General features: G+C 45.2%; 1 protein-coding gene across 5 annotated transcripts in view; it reads left to right on the plus strand.

Annotated features, from left to right (window-relative positions):
- Window positions 1-22,417, plus strand: part of LOC121535290 (histone-lysine N-methyltransferase 2C) — a 128,871-nt gene that overhangs the window by 72,330 nt on the left and 34,124 nt on the right. For 4 of the 5 annotated variants that reach the window (XM_041842193.2, XM_041842194.2, XM_041842197.2 and 1 more), the window contains exons 12-22: window positions 10,609-10,698; window positions 10,978-11,738; window positions 13,616-13,750; window positions 18,335-18,451; window positions 18,923-19,027; window positions 19,153-19,257; window positions 19,678-19,859; window positions 20,156-20,320; window positions 21,295-21,401; window positions 21,515-21,580; window positions 22,113-22,325. In XM_041842193.2, coding sequence (XP_041698127.1) covers window positions 10,609-10,698; window positions 10,978-11,738; window positions 13,616-13,750; window positions 18,335-18,451; window positions 18,923-19,027; window positions 19,153-19,257; window positions 19,678-19,859; window positions 20,156-20,320; window positions 21,295-21,401; window positions 21,515-21,580; window positions 22,113-22,325 — 2,046 coding nt within the window. The remainder of the gene's footprint in view (window positions 1-10,608; window positions 10,699-10,977; window positions 11,739-13,615; window positions 13,751-18,334; window positions 18,452-18,922; window positions 19,028-19,152; window positions 19,258-19,677; window positions 19,860-20,155; window positions 20,321-21,294; window positions 21,402-21,514; window positions 21,581-22,112; window positions 22,326-22,417) is intronic. The other variant, XM_041842198.2, reaches the window with a different exon arrangement.

The raw sequence follows: 22,417 nt of genomic DNA on the forward strand, positions 1-22,417 counted from the left end.
TCACAGTAGGTATGGTGTTCTTTGGATGCAACTCAGCATTCTTTGTCCTCCAAACACGACGAGTTGAGTTTTTACCAAAAAGTTATATTTTGGTTTCATCTGACCATATGACATTCTCCCAATCCTCTTCTGGATCATCCAAATGCACTCTAGCAAACTTCAGACGGGCCTGGACATGTACTGGCTTAAGCAGGGGGACACGTCTGGCACTCTAGGATTTGAGTCCTTGGCGGCGTAGTGTGTTACTGATGGTAGGCTTTGTTACTTTGGTCCCAGCTCTCTGCAGGTCATTCACTAGGTCCCCCCCGTGTGGTTCTGGGATTTTTGCTCACCGTTCTTGTGATCATTTTGACCCCACGGGGTGAGATCTTGCGTGGAGCCCCAGATCGAGGGAGATTATCAGTGGTCTTGTATGTCTTCCATTACCTAATAATTGCTCCCACAGTTGATTTCTTCAAACCAAGCTGCTTACCTATTGGAGATTCAGTCTTCCCAGCCTGGTGCAGGTCTACAATTTTGTTTCTGGTGTCCTTTGACAGCTCTTTGGTCTTGGCCATAGTGGAGTTTGGAGTGTGACTGTTTGAGGTTGTGGACAAGTGTCTTTTATACTGATAACAAGTTCAAACAGGTGCCATTAATACAGGTAACGAGTGGAGGACAGAGGAGCCTCTTAAAGAAGTTGTTACAGGTCTGTGAGAGCCAGAAATCTTGCTTATTTGTAGGTGACCAAATACTTATTTTCCACCATAATTTGCAAATAAATTCATAAAAAAATCCTACAATGTGATTTTCTGGAGTTTTTTTTCCTCCATTTGTCTGTCATAGTTGACGTGTACCTATGATGAAAATTACAGGCCTCTCATCTTTTTAAGTGGGAGAACTTGCACAATTGGTGACTGACTAAATACTTTTTTTCCCCACTGTAAGTACTTCTGGAGTAAATTTCTGTTGGCTTTTCATAGCTCAGCATTCAGAGGAAGAGACAGCCGGTGCAAGACAAGGTAGCACGTCCGGTGAACAGGTCAGGGTTCCATAGCTGCAGGCAGAAAAGTTGAAACTGGAGCAGCAGCACGATCAGGTGGACAGGGGACAGCCAGGAGTCATCAGGCCAGGTAGTCCTGAGGCATGGTCCTAGGGCTCAGGTCCTCCGGGAGGAGAGGGAGAGAGAGAATTAGAGGGAGCATACTTAAATTCACACAGGACACCAGATAAGACAGGAGAATGACACCAGAAATAACAGACTGACCCTAGCCCCCCAGCACATAGACTATTGCAGCATAGATACTGGAGGCTGAGACAGGGTTGGGTCGGGGGACACTGTGGCCCCGTCCGACGATACCCCTGGACAGGGCCAACCAGGCAGGATATAACCCCACCCACTTTGCCAAAGCACAGCCACCACACCACTAGAGGGATATCAACAGACCACCAACTTACTACTCTTGAGACAAGGCTGAGTATAGCCCACGAAGATCTCCTCCACCGCACAAGCCCGAGGGGATGCAAAACCGGACAGGAAGATCACGTCTGTGACTCAACCCACAGGGACGGCATATAAGAGCACTAGTAAGGCAGTGACTCAGCCCCTGTAATAGGGTCAGAGGCAGAGAATCCCAGTGGATAGAGGGTAGGTAGAAGGGCGGTTCGTCGCTCCAGTGCCTTGCCGTTCACCTTTGCACCCCTGGGCCAGACTACACTCAATCATAGGACCTACTGAAGAGATTAGTCTTCAGTAAAGACTTAAAGGTTGAGACCGAGTCTGCGTCTCTCACATGGATAGGCAGACCATTCCATAAAAATTGAGCTCTATAGGAGAAAGCCCTGCCTCCAGCTGTTTTCTTAGAAATTCTAGGGACAATAAGGAGGCCTGCGTCTTGTGACCGTAGCGTACGTGTAGGTATGTACAGCAGGACCAAATCGGAGAGATAGGTAGGAGCAAGCCCATGTAATGCTTTGTAGGTTAGCAGTAAAACCTTGAAATCAGCCCTAGCCTTAACAGGAAGCCAGTGTAGCACTGGAGTAATATGATAAATTTTTTTGGTTCTAGTCAAGATTCTAGCAGCCGTGTTTAGCACTAACTGAAGTTTATTTAGTGCTTTATCCAGGTAGCCGAAGAGTAGAGCATTGCAGTAGTGTAATCTAGAAGTGACAAAAGCATGGATAAGCTTTTCTGCATCATTTTTGGACAAAAAGTGTCTGATTTTTGCAATGTTACGAAGATGGAAAAAAGCTGTCCTTGAAATATTCTTGATATGTTCGTCAAAAGAGAGATCAGGGTCCAGAGTAACGCAGAGGTCCTTCACAGTTTTATTTGAGACGACTCTACAACCATCAAGATTAATTGTCAGATCCAACAGCAGATCTCTTTGTTTCTTGGGACCTAGAACTAGCATCTCTGTTTTGTCCCAGTTTAAAAGTAAAACATTTGCAGCCATCCACTTCCTTATATCTGAAACACAGGCTTCCAGGGTAGGCAATTTTGGGGCTTCACCATGATTCATCGAAATGTACAGCAATGTGTCGTCCGCATAGCAGTGAAAGTTGACATTGTGTTTCCGAATGACGTCACCAAGAGGTAGAATATATAGTGAAAACAATAGTGTTCCTAAAACGGAACCTTGAGGAACGCCGAAATGTACAATTGATTTGTCAGAGGACAAACCATCCACAGAGACTGATATCTTTCCAACAGATAAGATCTAAACCAGGCAAGAACTTGTCTGTGGAGACCAATTAGGGTTTCTAATCTCTCTAAAAGAATGTGGTGATCGATGGTGTCAAAAGCAGCACTAAGGTTTAGGAGTACGAGGACAGATGCAGAGCCTTGGTCTGACGCCATTAAAAGGTAATTTACTACCTCCACGAGACTCAGTGCTATGATGGGGTCTAAAACCAGACGGAAGCATTTCGTATACATTATTTGTCTTCAAGAAGGCAGTGAGTTGCTGCGCAACGGCTTTTTCTAAAATGTTTGAGAGGAATGGGAGATTCGATATAGGCCGAATTATTTTTATTTTTTACATTTTCCAGGTCAAGGTTTGGCTTATTCAAGAGAAGCTTCATTACTGCCACTTTTAGTGAGTTTGGTATACATCCTGTGGATAGGGAACCATTTATAATGTTCAATATAGGAGGGCCAAGCACAGGAAGTAGCTCTTTCAGTAGTTTAGTTGGAATATGGTCCAGTACGCAGCTTGAAGGTTTAGAGGCCATGACAATTTTCATGAATGTGTCAAGAGAGACAGAATAAAAAAACTTCAGTGTCTCCATTGATCCTAGGTCTTGGCAGTTCTGTGCAGACTCGGGACAACTGAGCTTTGGAGAAATATGCAGATTCATAGAGAAGTCCATAAGTCGGAGGTTTACATACACCTTAGCCAAATACATTTAAACTCAGTTTTTCACAATTCCTGACATTTAATCCTAGTAAAAATTCCCTATCTTAGGTCAGTTGGGATCACCACTTTATTTTATGAATGTGAAATGTCAGAATAATAGTAGATAATTATTTATATAAGCTTTTATTTCTTTCATCTCATTCCCAGTGGGTCAGAAGTTTACATACACTCAATTAGTATTTGGTAGCATTGCCTTTAAATTGTTTAACTTGGGTCAAACGTTTCGGGTAGCCTTCCACAAGCTTCCCACAATAAGTTGGGTGAATTTTGGCCCATTCCTCCTGACAGAGCTGGTGTAACTGAGTCAGGTTTGTAGGCCTCCTTGCTCGCACACGCTTTTTCAGTTCTGCCCACAAATGTTCTATAGGATTGAGGTCAGGGCTTTGTGATGGCCACTCCAATACCTTGACTTTGTTGTCCTTAAGCCATTTTGCCACAACTTTGGAAGTATCTGCCATGACTACAAGGTCCGATAGGAATTTAGGGAACTCGGTGAGGAACGCTGTATACGGCCCAGGAGGCCTGTAAACAGTAGCTATAAAAAGTGATTGAGTAGGCTGCATAGATTTCATGACTAGAAGCTCAAAGAACAAAACGCAGTAATTTCTAAAAAGAGGGCCAATTATCTACAAATTCAATCTTTTGGGAGGGGCAGAAAACTGTATTCAACCAGCGATTGAGTTGTGAGACTGCTGTAGAGCTCATCAGTCCCCCTAACTGGGAGGGGGCCAGAGACAATTACTCGATGCCGATATATTTTTCTAGCTAATTTACACGCTGAAGCTATGTTGCGCTTGGTGACCTCTGACTGTTTCATCCTAACATCGTTGGTGCCGACGTGGATAACAATATCCCTATACTCTCTACACTCGCCAGTTTTAGACTTAGCCAGCACCATCTTCAGATTAGCCTTTACGTCGGTAGCCCTGCCCCCTGGTAAACAGTGTGTGATCGCTGGATGATTATTTTAAAGTCTAATATTGAGGGTAATGGAGTCGCCAATGACTAGGGTTTTCAATTTTTCAGAGCTAATGGTGAGAGGCTTTGACGGCTCAGACCCCATAATGGGTGGAGGAGAGACCTGAGAGGCTCGGCCTCTGACTCCGACTCGTTGCTTAATGGGGAGAACCGGTTGAAAGTTTGTCGGCTGAATGAGCAACACTGGTTGAGCATGGCAACAGCATTTCTTTCCAGAAGCCTTGAGAAAATTGGCCAGCTGCGGGGACTGTGTGGGGGAATTTATACTACTATCTGTACTTACTGGAGGCACAGACGCTGTTTCATCCTTTCCTACACTTAAATTGCCTAACAATTGCATCTGAAGCTGTGCTTGCAACACTGCTATCCTCACCATAAGGCGATAGTTCTCCTGTATATTATGAGTACAGCGACTGCAATTAGATGGCATAGTGTTAATGTTACTACTTCGCTTTTTCGGCTGGTGGAGGTCCTGTAGAACCATGTCCAGAGAAATATAAATTTGAGTGAAAAGAGTAGAGCGAGGATAAAACGAAGACGTTGATAAATAGAGAGAGAGCATGCCAACCTATAGTCTCTGCATGACCCCAATGCATTTAAGAACTACACCATGTCCGGGCCAGTAGAAATTATATTTGGGCCAGTAGATTTTTAGATAAAGTAAATAAAAATCCTCAGGAATCTACAGTCGTGGTCAAAAGTTTTGAGAATGACACAAATGTTAATTTTCACATAGTCTGCTGCCTCAGTTTTTATGATGGCAATTTGCATATACTCCAGAATGTTATGAAGAGTGATCAGATGAATTGCAATTAATTGCAAAGTCCCTCTTTGCCATGAAAATGAACTTAATCCCCCAAAAAACATTTCCACTGCATTTCAGCCCTGCCACAAAAGGACCAGCTGACATCATGTCAGTGATTCTCTCGTTAACACAGGTGAGAGTGTTGACGAGGACAAGGCTGGAGATCACTCTGTCATGCTGATTGAGTTAGAATAACAGACTGGAAGCTTTAAAAGGAGGGTGGTGCTTGAAATCATTGTTCTTCCTCTGTTAACCATGGTTACCTGCAAGGAAACACGTGCCGTCATCATTGCTTTGCACAAAAGGGCTTCACAGGCAAGGATATTGCTGCTAGTAAGATTGCACCTAAATCAACCATTTAACAGATCATCAAGAACTTCAAGGAGAGAGGTTCAATTATTGTGAAGAAGGCTTCAGGGCACCCAAGAAAGTCCAGCAAGCGCCAGGACCGTCTCCTAAAGTTGATTCAGCTGCGGGATCGGGGCACCACCAGTGCAGAGCTTGCTCAGGAATGGCAGCAGGCAGGTGTGAGTGCATCTGCACGCACAGTGAGGCGAAGACTTTTGGAGGATGGCCTGGTGTCAAGAAGGGCAGCGAGGAAGCCACTTCTCTCCAGGAAAAACATCAGGGACAGACTGATATTCTGCAAAGGGTACAGGGATTGGACTACTGAGGACTGGGGTAAAGTTATTTTCTCTGATGAATTCCCTTTCTGATTGTTTGGGGCATCTGGAAAAAAACTTGTCCGGAGAAGACAAGGTGAGCGCTACCATCAGTCCTGTGTCATGCCAACAGTAAAGCATCCTGAGACCATTCATGTGTGGGGTTGCTTCTCAGCCAAGGGAGTGGGCTCACTCTCACAATTTTGCAGAAGAACACAGCCATGAATAAAGAATGGTACCAACACATCCTCTGAGAGCAACTTCTCCCAACCATCCAAGAACAGTTTGGTGACGAACAATGCCTTTTCCAGCATGATGGAGCACCTTGCCATAAGGCAAAAGTGACAACTAAGTGGTTCGGGGAACAAAACATCGACATTTTGGGTCCATGGCCAGGAAACTCCCCAGACCTTAATCCCATTGAGAACTTGTGGTCAGTCCTCAAGAGGCGGGTGGACGAACAAAAATCCACAAATTCTGACAAACTTCAAGCATTGATTATGCAAGAATGGGCTGCCATCAGTCAGGATGTGGCCCAGAAGTTAATTGACAGCATGCCAGGGCGGATTGCAGAGGTCTTGAAAAAGAATGGTCAACACCGCAAATATTGACTCTTTGTATAAACTTAATGTAATTGTCAATAAAAGCCTTTGACACGTATGGAATGCTTGTAATTATACTTCAGTATACATCCACAAAAGTACGTGGACAAATTAGTGTATTCGGCTATTTCAACCACACCCGTTGCTGACAGGTGTATAAAATTGAGCACACAGCCATGCAATCTCCATAGACAAACATTGACAGTAGAATGGCCTTACTGAAGAGCTCAGTGACTTTCAATGTGGCACGGTCATAGGATGCAACCTTTCCAACAAGTCAGTTCGTAAAATTTCTGCCCTGCTAGAGCTGCCCGGTCAACTGTAAGTGCTGTTATTTTGAAGTGGAAACGTCTAGGAGCAACAACGGCTCAGCGGCGAAGTGGTATGCCACAGAAGTTCACAGATCGGGACCGCAGAAGGCTGAAGTGCGTAGCGTGTAAAAATCATCTGTCCTCGGTTGCAACACTTGCTACAGAGTTCCATAACTGCTGCAAGCAACGACAGCACAAGGACTGTTTGTCGGAAGCTTCATGAAATGGGTTTCCATGGCCGAGCATACCAAGCGTCGGCTGGAGTGGTGTGAAGCTCGCCGCTATTGGACCCTGGAACAGTGGAAATACGTTCTCTGGAGTGATGAATCACACTTCATCATCTGGCAGTGTGACAGACAAATCAGGGTTTGGCGGATGCCAGGAGAACGCTACCTGCCAGAATGCATAGTGCCAACTGTCAGCATGACAATGCCCCTGTGCACAAAGCGAGGTCCATACAGAAATGGTTTGTCGACATCGGTGTGGAAGAACTTGACTGGACTGCACAGAGCCCTGACCTCAACCCCATCGAACACCTTTGGGATGAATTGCAAAAATATGATCAATGGCTCAATTAAGAGCAGACATCCTCCCGAGTTAAGACATCGGCCAGTATTGAAATCTGACATGAATGAAAGAAGTTTTCGCGATCTAAAAGTCGTATTCCTATTAACTTCCATTGTAGCAATAGCAGCTTTATCACAGTGCTAGGAAGAGTGCCAAGGCAGCAGCTAATGGGGATCCCTAATAAATACAAATACGTCATACCAGACGGATTTCTGCCTGCTTGAACGCCAATAACTCCGATACACGTGAAAACATGAAATGACCCAGGGAATCGATAAAAAATCACTCAGATGCACAAAAACAATATACATTTCAAAACTGTTTAACCTTTCCTTTAAAACTAACTCCTGCAGAATTAACCATTTATTTGAGTAAAATGATACACCAGATGTACATTTTGACTCAGGAACAGGATTGGAGAAATATGAAGAAAAAAATGTATGCATCTTGAGAGAATGCGAATGTACTGTTGGGGACCGTCTGTAGAGGTGCTATCTTTATCAGCATAATACAAGCTGATAGTACTGTATGTCAACCACATAACATATTCATCCAAGCCGACATGAAATCTTATCAGAAACATGTTGGGTCATTTTCATAGCTTTCTATTTCCTTACAATCGTTCAAACTGATGTCATTTGGACATTTTACACCGAATTATTTTCCAGTTTTATAATTATTTTATAGCATTTTTCCCCAGGTCCCTAAATGTCTTTGCTCCGCAAAATAAACAGAGATGACAGAACTTTACTGATGTCAACTAGATTGAAGCATTAATTATCAGTTTGACATTATTCTGGTGAGCAATAGTTTATTTTAGTCTTCTAGGGCAACATTAATGACAGAGAATCTGCATGTATCGAATTATAGACAAGTTGACTAACAAATAGCCTACCAAAATGTTAGACATTATAAGCAGAAACAAATTCCTGCACCCCCTGTCAAAAAATATTTTTGCCGTCTCTGACTGTAGCTTATAGTGTATTTTAGGCTATATATTTGCGTGTTAGGGTCGGGTGCGGACCTCAGATTTTCACTTTGTCACAGGTGGTTGCGGATGGGTTATTTAGCAATTGTTGCGGGTGCGGGTGAACAAACAGCTGACCCACACACCACTAACACGCTGATCTACAGCTTTCTTGGTCCATAAACTTAAAGGAAGATTCTAAAGTAGCTACATTTTGGCACATTTATTGAAAATGAAATACAGAAACATTTATTACATATATTTTTTTCTCACTGATCTACAGACAATACTCCATAATGACAAAGTGAAAGCATATTTTCAGAAATGTTTGCAAATGTATTGAAAATAAAATAGAGATCTCATTTACGATAGTGTGTAGATGGGTGAATTTTGAATTCATGCTGTAACACAACAAAATGTGGAATAAATCAAGGGGTATGAATACTTTTTGAAGGCACTATCTGATATCCTAGCACCATGTTTATCTAGCCAGCTAGCTAGCATAGTAGCTAATATAGCTAGCTAGCAACACCACAGATGAAAGTGTTAGCTATTGTAATCTTTGCTAATAGGTCACATAGCTATCTACTTGGCTGGCTAGCTAGCTAGACGATGATGTGCATGCATGTCCGGGCTCGTCGACACAAGCCAAATTATTAGTGAATTAAACTAAACTAATATCTGCAACAGGAGTTCGATTTTGGTTACTGTCCTCTGTATTGTGCAGAGCTCGTTGCTTAGGCGCTGAGTGGCGGCTGGCATAGCAGCAGTTTTACTCTGTGGGGGGACTATCGGCTAAGCCGATAGTGAAGTGCCGATATCGGTCCGATTTATCGGCTCGGTCGTTCTCTAATTGACAATGGCAGCATATCAACTGCAATCATTTCGGTAATCAGTGTTGTGATTTTCTCACTCCGTCCCTTAACACACTGCTGCCAACAACGTGTTGGGTCTCACGGTGACTCCCTTTTCAGATTGTTAAGCATTGCACCTGTACTGCCACTGTAGCTCAATTCCATCTTGCAAAGTTTGCATTTATTTACCCACCTTCTCATTTAACTTCTCAACGTATTGCCATACAGGACTTTGCCGCTTCCCTGTCTCACTCTCTGCCATTTGTCCAACTGCTAACGACGATGATGTGCAGAGCGCTTAATATCCATGACAAATAATTAAAAAATGTCACCTTAATGATGATCCAGACCTGTTAGTGGTAGTTTTGTGATAACTACACTGTGATTTTAATTTTGTAAAAAAAAACATGTTTTTCAGTTGGATTTTTTCTAAACGTTAATGATCCCAATGTCATTTCAACGTTCGCACCCCTACTTGATTTAGGCTACATTATTGCATACTAAATGTTTCTGATCAGTGATTAGATAAGCAAACAAATAAATGAACTACCACCATCACTTGCCCAGCCAGAGATCAATTAACCAAATATATAGACAGAGATTCAGTGAAACAAAATCATATGAATTGATTATCAGACAAGTCACAGGCTTTTGGTCGGGAATGAAGAGCAACCCAAAAACTATCTTTTGGTATTTGTTTAATTAGTCCATTGTTGATATAGTCCTAAAATGTTTTGCATGTCATCAATCAAGTGTTCAAAATATATATTTTTCAAAATACAGAAATACAGCTGGTATGATGCATTTTTGCATCATATGATCATGCCAGCTCTATTTCTGTATTTTGAAAAATATATATTTTGAACACTTGATTGATGACATGCAAAACATTTTAGGACTATATCAACAATGGACTAATTAAACAAATACCAAAAGATAGTTTTTGGGTGGAGTTTTCCTTTAACAAGTGGATGTTGCTCTTCATTCCCATAGCCTAGGCATAGCTTTTTGGCCCAAAAAGCTATGCCTCTTTGGCTGTTGGGACTAAGGGTGTGATTTGAAATAATGCACAGTTAAAACGGACTAATTTCACTGCCAAGCTTGCTGGGAAATATTTACACCTGTATTGGCCCCCTCTTTAATTTATTGATTTATTTATCTCGCTCGCTCTCACCTCTCTATCTCTCACTCTCACCTCTCTCACTCTTACCACACTCTCACCTTTCTTTCGCCTCTCTCGCTCTCATCTCGGTCTCATCTCTCTCTCGCTTTCACCTCGCTCTTTCTCTCTCTGTCACCCTCTTTGTCATTTTCATTCCATTAATGTTTCATTATATCCATATCCTGAGATGAAAATTATGACTAATCTTTACCCAGATAATAGTTATGTAAGAGGCTGAGTCTGGCCATATGAACAGTCGATGATGGCAACTTGATTTTTCTCACCTCCTCCTCCTCTCCCAGGTGTGTCGGTGGGAGCTGCTGCTGTTAAGGGGGTGGAGCAAGGGACTGATGAGGTGTCTGTCAACAAGGACCTGAGCCAATTACATCCAGGTTGGTTTCACCACTACCTTAATCCATTACTATAGCCAAATATTAGCTTTACTTTCAATGTATAGTTCTTCTTGTACTTCTATTTCCACTTCCTCACAATAATTGGTAGTCGTTCTTTAATAGGCCCTACATCAGCTTAGCTTAGGCAACTTCTGTTGCTTGACATATTAGTGTTAAATTAGCCTGTATGGTACAGCCGTTCTAGTTTATCATCGATTGGTTTCCAGGATGACATTATATTGACGTGTCGTGTGATGTGATCTCTGTTCACTTTCTTAGAAAAGCAACCAGCAGCAGAGACCCTGATTACTTCAACAGAGAGTCCTGAGTCTCCCAGGTTGAACAAGCAGGATCCTGAGCAGTCCATACATCTGCCAAATCAGACTCTAGCAGAGCCAGAGCAGCCACAGGATATAACAACAGGAATGACCAAGCCAGCAAAGATGGAACCCTCCTCTGAAAAGAGGGTGGTCAAACCCAGACCCAGCACAGAGGACATCAAGGCCATGATACCACACACCACCACCACCACCAAAGAACCCAGTACTGCATCCGTAACCATCAAGGAAGAACCCATGGAGGCCTCAGCCTCTGAGCCTTCAGGAGTGGAACAGGTTGAAGGTCCTTCAGGTCTGGAGACTGCAGCGAAGGAGGCTTGGAGGGAGAAACAAATGTCTGGGATACTGGCTGGTGGGGTTTTGGCAGTGGCCTGTGCCTTGGAAGAGATGGACACCACCCCTGAGACTGAGAGCAAGCCTAACCTCTCCTACCTCAGCCCCCCCATCAATGACAAGCCCTACAAGACATCTATGGAAAGACTGGCAGAGATGGCTGCCTCCCCTACCCACTCCTCCCCTAGGAACAGGGGTCCCTCTCCCAGGCAGCCTCCCCAGCACCACCACCCCTCCCACCCTACCCTAGGGGAAAACGGCAGTAGCTTCTCCTCCACCACCGTCATACCACTCACCCCTAAGATTGGCATGGGCAAGCCAGCCATCTCCAAGAGGAAGTTCTCCCCAGGCAGACCCAGGGTGAAGCAGGTAAGACATTGGTGGTGCTGGGTGGGTGCTGTGGCTTTCGTCTAAAATCTAAGCCGCCTTGATGTGTTATTCTTAGTATTTCAAGGGTGTTCATGTGGTATCCCAGAGCTACAGAATCTCTTTTAGAATCTCTTATTTGCTCATTTATTTAATTATGTATAATTTATTTATGTATTATATAGGTCTGTATTTATTATATTTTCAAAAAGCATCTATAATCCCAGGTCGAAAACCCTAGAGTAATTGGTGTAAGCCAGTGATCCTCTGTTTGGTCATTGTGTGGGTGAGTATACGTATCTGATGATGAGAGGTGGAGGAGCATTCTGAATCCTCTTTCCCAGAGCGGTGACTTGACTCTGATGTCAGTGGTTTGAAATATGAACAAAACAAGTGTTGCTGCTGCAGAGGACACTTAACCCAGAGAACTTGCCAGTGGTGGCAGTTGAGAACCATTGTCTGTTGTGTTTGATGTTTAACTGTATCGTCAGCAGAGGTTAAGGCTGTTCTCACACCTCCCCCTCAGTTTTCACTTGGTCTGTTGGACTCTAAAAGTCACACTGTACAGAATGAGAATGCTTATATAGTTGTATTCCTTAGGCCATATGCAAACACCCTTATCAAGACCTTTCACACACCTTACCCCTCCTCTACATAATCTACCATACGTTATCTCACTTTGTCTGCTCATTCTGACCCACTCTGCGCGTGCACACACTGCCCCACAGCCCTATAGGAGCACACTGCCAACATACATAAACAGTAATAATAGACAACTTTATATAGATCCATATATCCTATATACAAGCCCTACAGTATAACATCAAGCATGAAATTGCACCTGTCCTAGACTAATGTGCCCTCTCCATGGAAATCCTAGTACATGCCTTGTGCTGTAGGCAGTCCCTCTCTGATGACGGCTACAAGCCTGTTCACTTGTCATTCTCCTTAGAATACCTTTTATTAGGGTTTTCTTAAGCACATTCCACTTTCATCAAGCCACTAATCAGAGACACTGTATGCGGGTTGGGACAAATCCTATGTGTTTAGAACTGGGATATTAATCACACCCATGGCTATGATACATTATGGATGATTCTGAGACTGAGGAGAGTTAAGCCTTGAAACATTGTGTTTTTCTCTCCAGATGTATCCTATTGCTTAAATAAACGGTGGGTGTAGACTCAGACTAATTTGTTAGTTCAGGCCTGGAGGAGATCTAATGTGGAAATGTGAAAACAGTGCAATCTTGTGTACAGTTATATTTAGTGTCTTCAAGTGTAGTATGCTTCTATCTCGAAGAGGCATGCTCTGTCAGTCGTGCTGCCTGACATAACCAGGCGTTGTTTTGTCAAAAAGCCAGTGGTATGAGTGAGGCAGTGACACGCAGTTGCCATGGCGAGAGGATGCTGAGTTCTTGCTCCTCGTCCTGCTGCTGTTGCACTGTGCCGTTACCTTGGCGAATGCTGCTGTGCTGTGTGAACTCAAGGTTGCTGTGCCGACTAACACAATTCTGCTTCACCCATGCGAACACTGTCTGAATGTCTACCTCCAAACATGCCTCAACTCCTATGCATGAGAGATCTCTAGGATTGGCTTCAATATATAAAGTATCATGTGCATCATCATATCATGCTGGTTTTACACCCCGAATCAGAACAGCATCATTAACTCTGCTTGTACATGGGGTGTGTTGAATCTTCCAGCAAGCTTCTTCAGCCACTAGCCTTTTTTAAACTCACTGCATCTCTAACATCACTGTCTCTTATGTTTTCACCATCGCTGGCTTGGTTTTTATGTTGCTGCATTTTGTCGCCCTCCTTCCTTCCCTCTCCCACTCTCTCACCCACCCAACCCGACCCCCCCTACCTTTACCTTAGGGCGCATGGCATGGGAGCCCACATAGCAGTGTGAGCTCTCCCTCCTGGTCCCCAGACCAGCCAGAGGGGTGGGACGTCCCAAAGACAAGGCAGCTCTCCTCCGGCTGCGGTAGCCCCGGATGGAGCATCCGAGTGGTAAATAACCATGGCTCTCTCGCTGGAGACCAGACCACCAGAATCACCACAGGGCCATGCCACGGCAGCCCCCTTTTTACCGCTTAGACTTTGTGAAGTGCACTGGCAGAGTGATGATCGATGTCACTGTGTTAATTATGAACTTTCATTATTAATCATCCATCATTCACCTATCAATGTGTCACCAGAGGAGAAGAGACTGGTGAATTCACAGTGAGAGGCTAATAGTGGAATGGTGGATGAGAACCTATAGTAGCCTAATACAACTCCCCCTTAATGGCAAAATACAGTGAGGGGAAAAAAGTATTTGATCCCCTGCTGATTTTGTACGTTTGCCCACTGACAAAGACATGATCAGTCTATAATTTTAATGGTAGGTTTATTTGAACAGTGAGAGACAGAATAACAAAAAAATCCAGAAAAAACCCATGTCAAAAATATTATAAATTGATTTGTATTTTAATGAGGGAAATAAGTATTTGACCCCTCTGCAAAACATGAATTAGTACTTGGTGGCAAAACCCCTGTTGGCAATCACAGAGGTCAGACGTTTCTTGTAGTTGGCCACAAGGTTTGCACACATCTCAGGAGGGATTTTGTCCCACTCCTCTTTGCAGATCTTCTCCAAGTCATTAAGGTTTCGAGGCTGACGTTTGGCAACTCGAACCTTCAGCTCCCTCCACATATTTTCTATGGGATTAAGGTCTGGAGACTGGCTAGGCCACTCCAGGACCTTAATGTGCTTCTTCTTGAGCCACTCCTTTGTTGCCTTGGCCGTGTGTTTTGGGTCATTGTCATGCTGGAATACCCATTCATGACCCATTTTCAATGCCCTGGCTGAGAAAAGGAGGTTCTCACCCAATATTTGACAGTACATGGCCCCGTCCATCGTCCCTTTGATGCGGTGAAGTTGTCCCCTTAGCAGAAAAACACCCCCAAAGCATTATGTTTCCACCTCCATGTTTGATGGTGGGGATGGTGTTCTTGGGGTCATAGGCAGCATTCCTCCTCCTCCAAACACGGCGAGTTGAGTTGATGCCAAAGAGCTCGATTTTGGTCTCATCTGACCACAACACTTTCACCCAGTTCTCCTCTGAATCATTCACATGTTCATTGGCAAACTTCAGACGGGCCTGTATATGTGCTTTCTTGAGCAGGGGGACCTTGCGGGCGCTGCCTGCAGGATTTCAGTCCTTCACAGCGTAGTGTGTCTTACCAATTGTTTTCATGGTGACTATGGTCCCAGCTGCCTTGAGATCATTGACAAGATCCTCCCGTGTAGTTCTGGGCTGATTCCTCACCGTTCTCTTGATCATTGCAACTCCACGAGGTAAGATCTTGCATGGAGCCCCAGGCCGAGGGAGATTGACAGTTCTTTTGTGTTTCTTCCATTTGCGAATAATCACACCAATTGTCACCTTCTCACAAAGCTGCTTGGCGATCGTCTTGTAGCCCATTCCAGCCTTGTGTAGGTCTACAATCTTGTCCCTGACATCCTTGGAGAGCTCTTTGGTCTTGGCCATGGTGGAGCGTTTGGAATCTGATTGATTGATTGCTTCTGTGGACAGGTGTCTTTTAAACAGGTAACAAACTGAGATTAGGAGCACTCCCTTTAAGGGTGTGCTCCTAATCTCAGCTCGTTACCTGTATAAAAGACACCTGGGAGCCAGAAATCTTTCTGATTGAGAGGGGGTCAAAAAAATTTTTGACATGCGTTTTTCTGGATTTTGTTGTTGTTATTCTGTCTCTCACTGTTCAAATACACCTACCATTAAAATTATAGACTGATCATTTCTTTGTCAGTGGGTAAACGTACAAAATCAGCAGGGGATCAAATACTTTTTTCCCTCACTGTACCAAACTTTTATCCGCCAGAGAGAATCCATTGCTAGGCTATGTACATGTAACATTAACCCAATGTACAGTGCTTTAACTTGGCCTACCTTTGCAGCCTAAGGCAGAAGGTTTAATCTGTGTTTGTTTGTCTGTTTTGTTTAATTGTTTTTGTTTTGAGTCATACTTTTGTGCGTGTGATTGGGAGGAGATGGGGATTTTATTAAGTGGGCTGTGTGGGCCTGCCCAAGTGGATACTGCAATCTGCACACGCTCTGGCTCTAAGTGAGGTGGTAATTGCTGGGTCTTAGCAGGGGTCCAGGGCAGGTTAAACGGCACCATACTGTGTGTCAATCAGGGTGTCAAACGGCTGGGGTGCTGGGAGGGACTGGTCTGGAGCTAAATGGGGGATTGGTGGAGAGATTTGGGTGGTGGGGGGAGATTCATGGAAAGTAGACCCCAGTTTGACAGTCGTGATTAGGCCCATCCAGCCGCCAGCACCGGAAATGTGTTGACAGCATAATGTAGCACAATTGGCCAGAATAACATTAGAGGCCCTCTGTCAACAGCCTGGACAGAGAGCCTGGACACTTTTGTGTTAGAAAGGCTACCTCACAGAATGGTGCAGGAGAGATAGGCCTGAGAAAGATCAAAACGTCAACAGGGCTTATTTGACGAAATGGATTTTGTGTTGTCACCACTGGACAGCCTATGCTCTGAACAGTTGTAGAATGTAGAGTAGTCCTAGTTGAATACATTTTCATCTCTCTTGAATCAGAAATGACTGCTTTTCCTCCTGCATCAATTTATGGTTTGTAGCTTGAATGAAGGGCGATTCTAATAAACTCAGCAAAAAAAGAAACGTCCCTTTTTCAGGACCCTGTCTTTCAAAGATAATTCGTAAATATCCAAATAACTTTACAGATCTTCAGTGTAAAGGGTTAAACACTGTTTCCCATGCTTGTTCAATGAACCATAAACAATTAATGAACGTGCACCTGTGGAACGGTCGTTAAGACACTAACAGCTTACAGACGGTAGGCAATTAAGGTCACAGTTATGAAAACTTAGGACACTAAAGAGGCCTTTCTACTGACTCTGAAAAACACCAAAAGAAAGATGCCCAGGGTCCCTGCTCATCTGCGTGAACTTGCCTTAGGCATGCTGCAAGGAGGCATGAGGACTGCAGATGTGGCCAGGGCAATAAATTGCAATGTCCGTACTGTGAGACGCCTCAGACAGCGCTACAGGGAGACAGGACGGACAGCTGATCGTCCTCGCAGTGGCAGACCACGTGTAACAACACCTGCACAGGATCGGTACATCTGAACATCACACCTGCGGGACAGGTACAGGATGGCAACAACAACTGCCAGAGTTACACCAGGAACTCACAATCCCTCCATCAGTGCTCAGACTGTCCGCAATAGGCTGAGAGAGGCTGGACTGAGGGCTTGTAGGCCTGTTGTAAGGCAGGTCCTCACCAGACATCACCGGCAACAACGTCGCCTATGGGCACAAACCCACCGTTGCTGGACCAGACAGGACTGGCAAAAAGTGCTCTTCACTGACGAGTCGCGGTTTTGTCTCACTAGGGGTGATGGTCGGATTCGTGTTTATCGTCGAAGGAATGAGCGTTACACTGAGGCCTGTACTCTGGAGCGGGATCGATTTGGAGGTGGAGGGTCCGTCATGGTCTGGGGCGGTGTGTCACAGCATCATCGGACTGAGCTTGTTGTCATTGCAGGCAGTCTCAACGCTGTGCGTTACAGGGAGGACATCCTCCTCCCTCATGTGGTAGCCTTCCTGCAGGCTCATCCTGACATGACCCTCCAGCATGACAATGCCACCAGCCATACTGCTCGTTCTGTGCGTGATCTCCTGCAAGACAGGAATGTCAGTGTTCTGCCATGGCCAGCGAAGAGCCCGGATCTCAATCCCATTGAGCACGTTTGGGACCTGTTGGATCGGCGGGTGAGGGCTAGGGCCCTTCCCCCCCCCCCCAGAAATGTCTGGGAACTTGCAGGTGCCTTGGTGGAAGAGTGGGGTAACGTCTCACAGCAAGAACTGGCAAATCTGGTGCAGTCCATGAGGAGGAGATGCACTGCAGTACTTAATGCAGCTGGTGGCCACACCAGATACTGACTGTTACTTTTGATTTTGACCCTCCCTTTGTTCAGGGACACATTATTCAATTTCTGATAGTCACATGTCTGTGGAACTTGTTCAGTTTATGTCTCAGTTGTTGAATCTGGTTATGTTCATACAAATATTTACACATGTTAAGTTTGCTGAAAATAAACGCAGTTGACCGTGCGAGGACGGTTCTTTTTTTTGCTGAGTTTATTTCTTTAGGTTTGGACTTCTGCAATACAAACTATTTGGTATCTGTGCGTAGGCTTTGCTTGCACCAGCAACTTTCTACTACCTAACATCCAAGCAAACAACACTGGAGGGGAAATGTCATTACCTCTGTGGAAGTAGACCAAGCTGCTGTTCCTGTTTCTTATCTCACTAGATACCAGCAGCCTCAGCTCCACAGTGGGCTGGAGGAGAGGTCCCCTATGGCAGACTTTTTAATTAAGCTGACTTCATCGCTCAAGTCTACCAAGCGAGGACGCGTGTGTGTGTTTCTGTGTGAGACTGAGCGCGACTTGTGTGTGTTTCTCTTTGTGTGCTTTGTGTGTGTGTTTTCTCTGTGTGTGTGTGTTGAGAAGGAGTCCTGAGGTGTGTGTGTGTTTCTGTCTGCAGGGTCGAGGGTCAGGCTTCCCTGGGAGGAGGCGACCCAGAGGGGCAGGGCTGTCAGGCAGAGGTGGGCGGGGCCGAGCCAGGGGGAAGAACGGAGCCAGTCCCACTGTCAACCCTGGGGTAGGCTATGTCACCAACACCAACCAACCTGATCACTTTAGTTCACACTAATCCATTACAATGAACTGGTAGACAAACACTGTTTTAATGACCTCTTATCCATTAGCGTCCTAGGTGTGTATTGTAAGCAGACCTGATTATTTGCTGGCTGTAAAGACTGCAACATAAAAACACAGTCCTCCCAGTGGGCATGTTACTCAATAGCAAAGGGTATTGACACAGCATTAGTGTCAGAGCCAAATGCTAATCAATAGTTATATCTAGGCATTGACTTGTGATGCTGTCATCTTCACGTGCTGTGAGATAATCAAATGTTAGGACATGCCCTATAATTAAGCCCTATGGAAATGTAGGCTATACCCCTGTATTATTGGTAAGAAATCAGAGGATAATTTTTCTCATACAGGGACTCACAATCCTCCTCAATCCATACTGAGTGTGAATGTGTGCATCATACTTCATAACATACAGGTGACCTCCATGGAGTCACCATACCAGGTGAAGGAGGAAGAGGAGAATGCCATGCATAACACTGTGGTCATATTCTCCAGCAATGACAGTTTCACATTGAAACAGGTGGGCATGTGTATTCCTACACAATTTATACATGTATTCAATTATTCCCTCTTACCCTGGTACAGTGGAACTTTGAATCTCTAGTATGGTGTGTAAACTGTAAACTCCATTTGTTTCCCTCTCAGGACATGTGTGTAGTGTGTGGGAGTTTTGGGCTGGGTGCAGAGGGTCGTCTCCTGGCCTGTGCCCAGTGTGGGCAGTGCTACCACCCCTTCTGTGTTGGCATCAAGGTAAGGCCCCCATCCTTTACAGTGAGGTCTTACTGAAGATTGGACTACATAAGAATAGGAAACATGGGAACCCCAGTTATGATTGGGCTTAGGGTTAATCGTCTACTGATTTCAAATCCTTTGAATTGTGTAGCCTAGATTTTAACCTGGATGTGACGGATTCAATGTGTGTGAGTGTCAACTGGATTAAACGGGCGAAGTTAACTCTGTAATCAGATGACGCTCGGCTCAAGTTGCTTTTATCCTTCTGTCTTAATGCTGCCAATTACTGCAAACAAAATTATTTAGTGTAGCTCAGCGGGACAGCTATATATCAATGTCCATTACTATAGGACTGTTTTACTGAGATAAGCACACGCAATTTGGACTTTTGCCAATATACTCACACAACACAACACTGATCCTGTCCTCTCATCCCAGATTACCAAGGTGGTGTTGAATAAAGGCTGGCGCTGTCTGGAGTGTACGGTGTGTGAGGCGTGCGGTCAGGCCACCGACCCGGGCCGTCTGCTGCTGTGTGACGACTGTGACATCAGCTACCACACCTACTGCCTGGACCCTCCGCTGCAGAACGTACCCAAGGACAGTTGGAAGTGCAAATGGTGGGTAGCTGACTGCTGCCTCATCTGTCCATCCCCTCAACCTCTTCCTATTATGATAACATGGCTGTGTCCCAAATGCACCCTATTCCCTATATAGTATAACATCAATATTTGTAGATGTAAGTAAAAAGTCAGTTATTTGCCAACTCCTCACACAAAACAACCTTTCCTTTTTCTCCATGAATGATCTAATTATTATTTCTCAATGCTCTGTACTTAATGTACAACCACCTGAATGTACTACTCAGCTCTTCATTGACACCTGTCCTCACTCCCTCTCCTGTGCCCTCCTGCAGGTGTGTGTCCTGTACCCAGTGTGGTGCCACCTCGCCAGGCCGGAGGTGTGAGTGGCAGAATAATTACACCCAGTGCGCCCCCTGTGCCAGCCTGGCGACGTGCCCCTTCTGTCTCCAGGACTACAGCGAGGGCGAGATTGTGGTGCAGTGCCGCCAATGCGACAGGTGGGCCCCTGCTCCTCCCCAACCAGTCAAATATCTTTATTATTATTATTATTATTATTATTTACATGTTACCAACCATTTCATGTGAAGTGCAGTCTGTCACATCAGAGACTCACAGGCTCTCTATGGTACCCTTAACCCCAACTCCCTTCGCCCCCTGTCCTTCTATCGTAACCCTAACCCCCCTTCTCCCCCTGTCCCGCTATCGTAACCCTAACCCCAACTCCCTTCTCCCCCTGTCCCTCTATCGTAACCCTAACCCCAACTCCCTTCTCCCCCTGTCCTTCTATCGTAACCCTAACCCCCCTTCTCCCCCTGTCCCGCTATCGTAACCCTAACCCCAACTCCCTTCTCCCCCTGTCCCTCTATCGTAACCCTAACCCCAACTCCCTTCTCCCCCTGTCCCTCTATCGTAACCCTAACCCCAACTCCCTTCTCCCCCTGTCCCTCTATCGTAACCCTAACCCCAACCCCCTTCTCCCCCTGTCCTTCTATCGTAACCCTAACCCCCCTTCTCCCCCTGTCCCGCTATTGTAACCCTAACCCCAACTCCCTTCTCCCCCTGTCCCGCTATTGTAACCCTAACCCCAACCCCCTTCTCCCCCTGTCCTTCTATCGTAACCCTAACCCCCCTTCTCCCCCTGTCCCGCTATCGTAACCCTAACCCCAACTCCCTTCTCCCCCTGTCCCTCTATCGTAACCCTAACCCCAACTCCCTTCTCCCCCTGTCCCTCTATCGTAACCCTAACCCCAACTCCCTTCTCCCCCTGTCCCTCTATCGTAACCCTAACCCCAACTCCCTTCTCCCCCTGTCCCTCTATCGTAACCCTAACCCCAACTCCCTTCTCCCCCTGTCCCGCTATCGTAACCCTAACCCCAACTCCCTTCTCCCCCTGTCCCTCTATCGTAACCCTAACCCCAACTCCCTTCTCCCCCTGTCCCTCTATCGTAACCCTCTTCTTTCTCTCCCATAGATGGATCCATGGTTCCTGCCAGGGTCTCCATTCAGAGGAGGATGTGGAGAAAGCAGCAGACAGCAGCTTTGACTGCACCATGTGCCGAGTCCACAAGACCTCCAAGGGTAAGGACTACTGCATACACTATAGCCTCTGAAACCTTGCTACTGTATCGGAGCCTCGCAGGCTGCAGCCAATTAATCATTGGCTTTTGTGTCCTCCTTTACTGCATCAACAGCACTAGTGTCCAAGGCCAGTGAGCCGGCAGTTATGACGCAGTTTGTCACAAAGGCTAAAGAAATGGGTAAGAAGAACATACGTCTGTCTGCCTTTTGTATTTTGAGATATTTCTTCTAGATATTGTCGATTGAGAGATATCTTCATCTCCGAGTGGCCTTTTAGCTCTTCAACTTAAAGGAAAACTCCACCCAAAAACTTTGGTATTTGTTTCATTAGTCCATTGTTGACATAGTCCCAAAATGTTTTGCTTGTCAGCATTCAAGTTTTCAAGATATGCAACTTTCAAAATACAGAAATCATCCCCGTATGATGCAAACGCAGCATCATATGATGCACCATACTGGGATGATTTCTGTATTTTGAAAGTTGCATATCTTGAAAACTTTAATGCTGACAAGCAAAACATTTTGGGACTATGTCAACAATGGACTAATGAAACAAATACCAAAAGACAGCTTTTGGGTGGATTTGAACACCTACTTTCAATCAACTTGGACAATCCAGTACATTCACTCATTCCAGTTCATCTAGGGCCATCATACAGTACCATAACCTTGTGAGTTGTGTGTGTGTGCTTGTGTCTGTGTGTCTTTCAGACTTGGTGAGGACGTACACTCAGGACGGCGTGTGTCTGACGGAGTCGGGCCTGTGTCAGCTCCAGAGCCTGTCGGCCCCTGCGTCGCGGCGTAGGAAACCCAAGCCCAAGCTGAAGCTGAAGATCATCAACCAGAACAGTGTAGCAGTGCTGCAGGCCCCCCTGGACCTGCTGTCAGAACACTCCCGGGACGAGGACATGGAGGACCACAGAGGTGCCTGACTTTATAAATTTTTTTCACAATAGTTTAATGGATCTTACCCCCAGCTCAGTATACAGCAAAAAACTATAAATTAGGCACTTTTA

Source organism: Coregonus clupeaformis, chromosome 21, assembly GCF_020615455.1.
Source record: "Coregonus clupeaformis isolate EN_2021a chromosome 21, ASM2061545v1, whole genome shotgun sequence".
Classification (NCBI taxonomy): domain Eukaryota; kingdom Metazoa; phylum Chordata; class Actinopteri; order Salmoniformes; family Salmonidae; genus Coregonus; species Coregonus clupeaformis.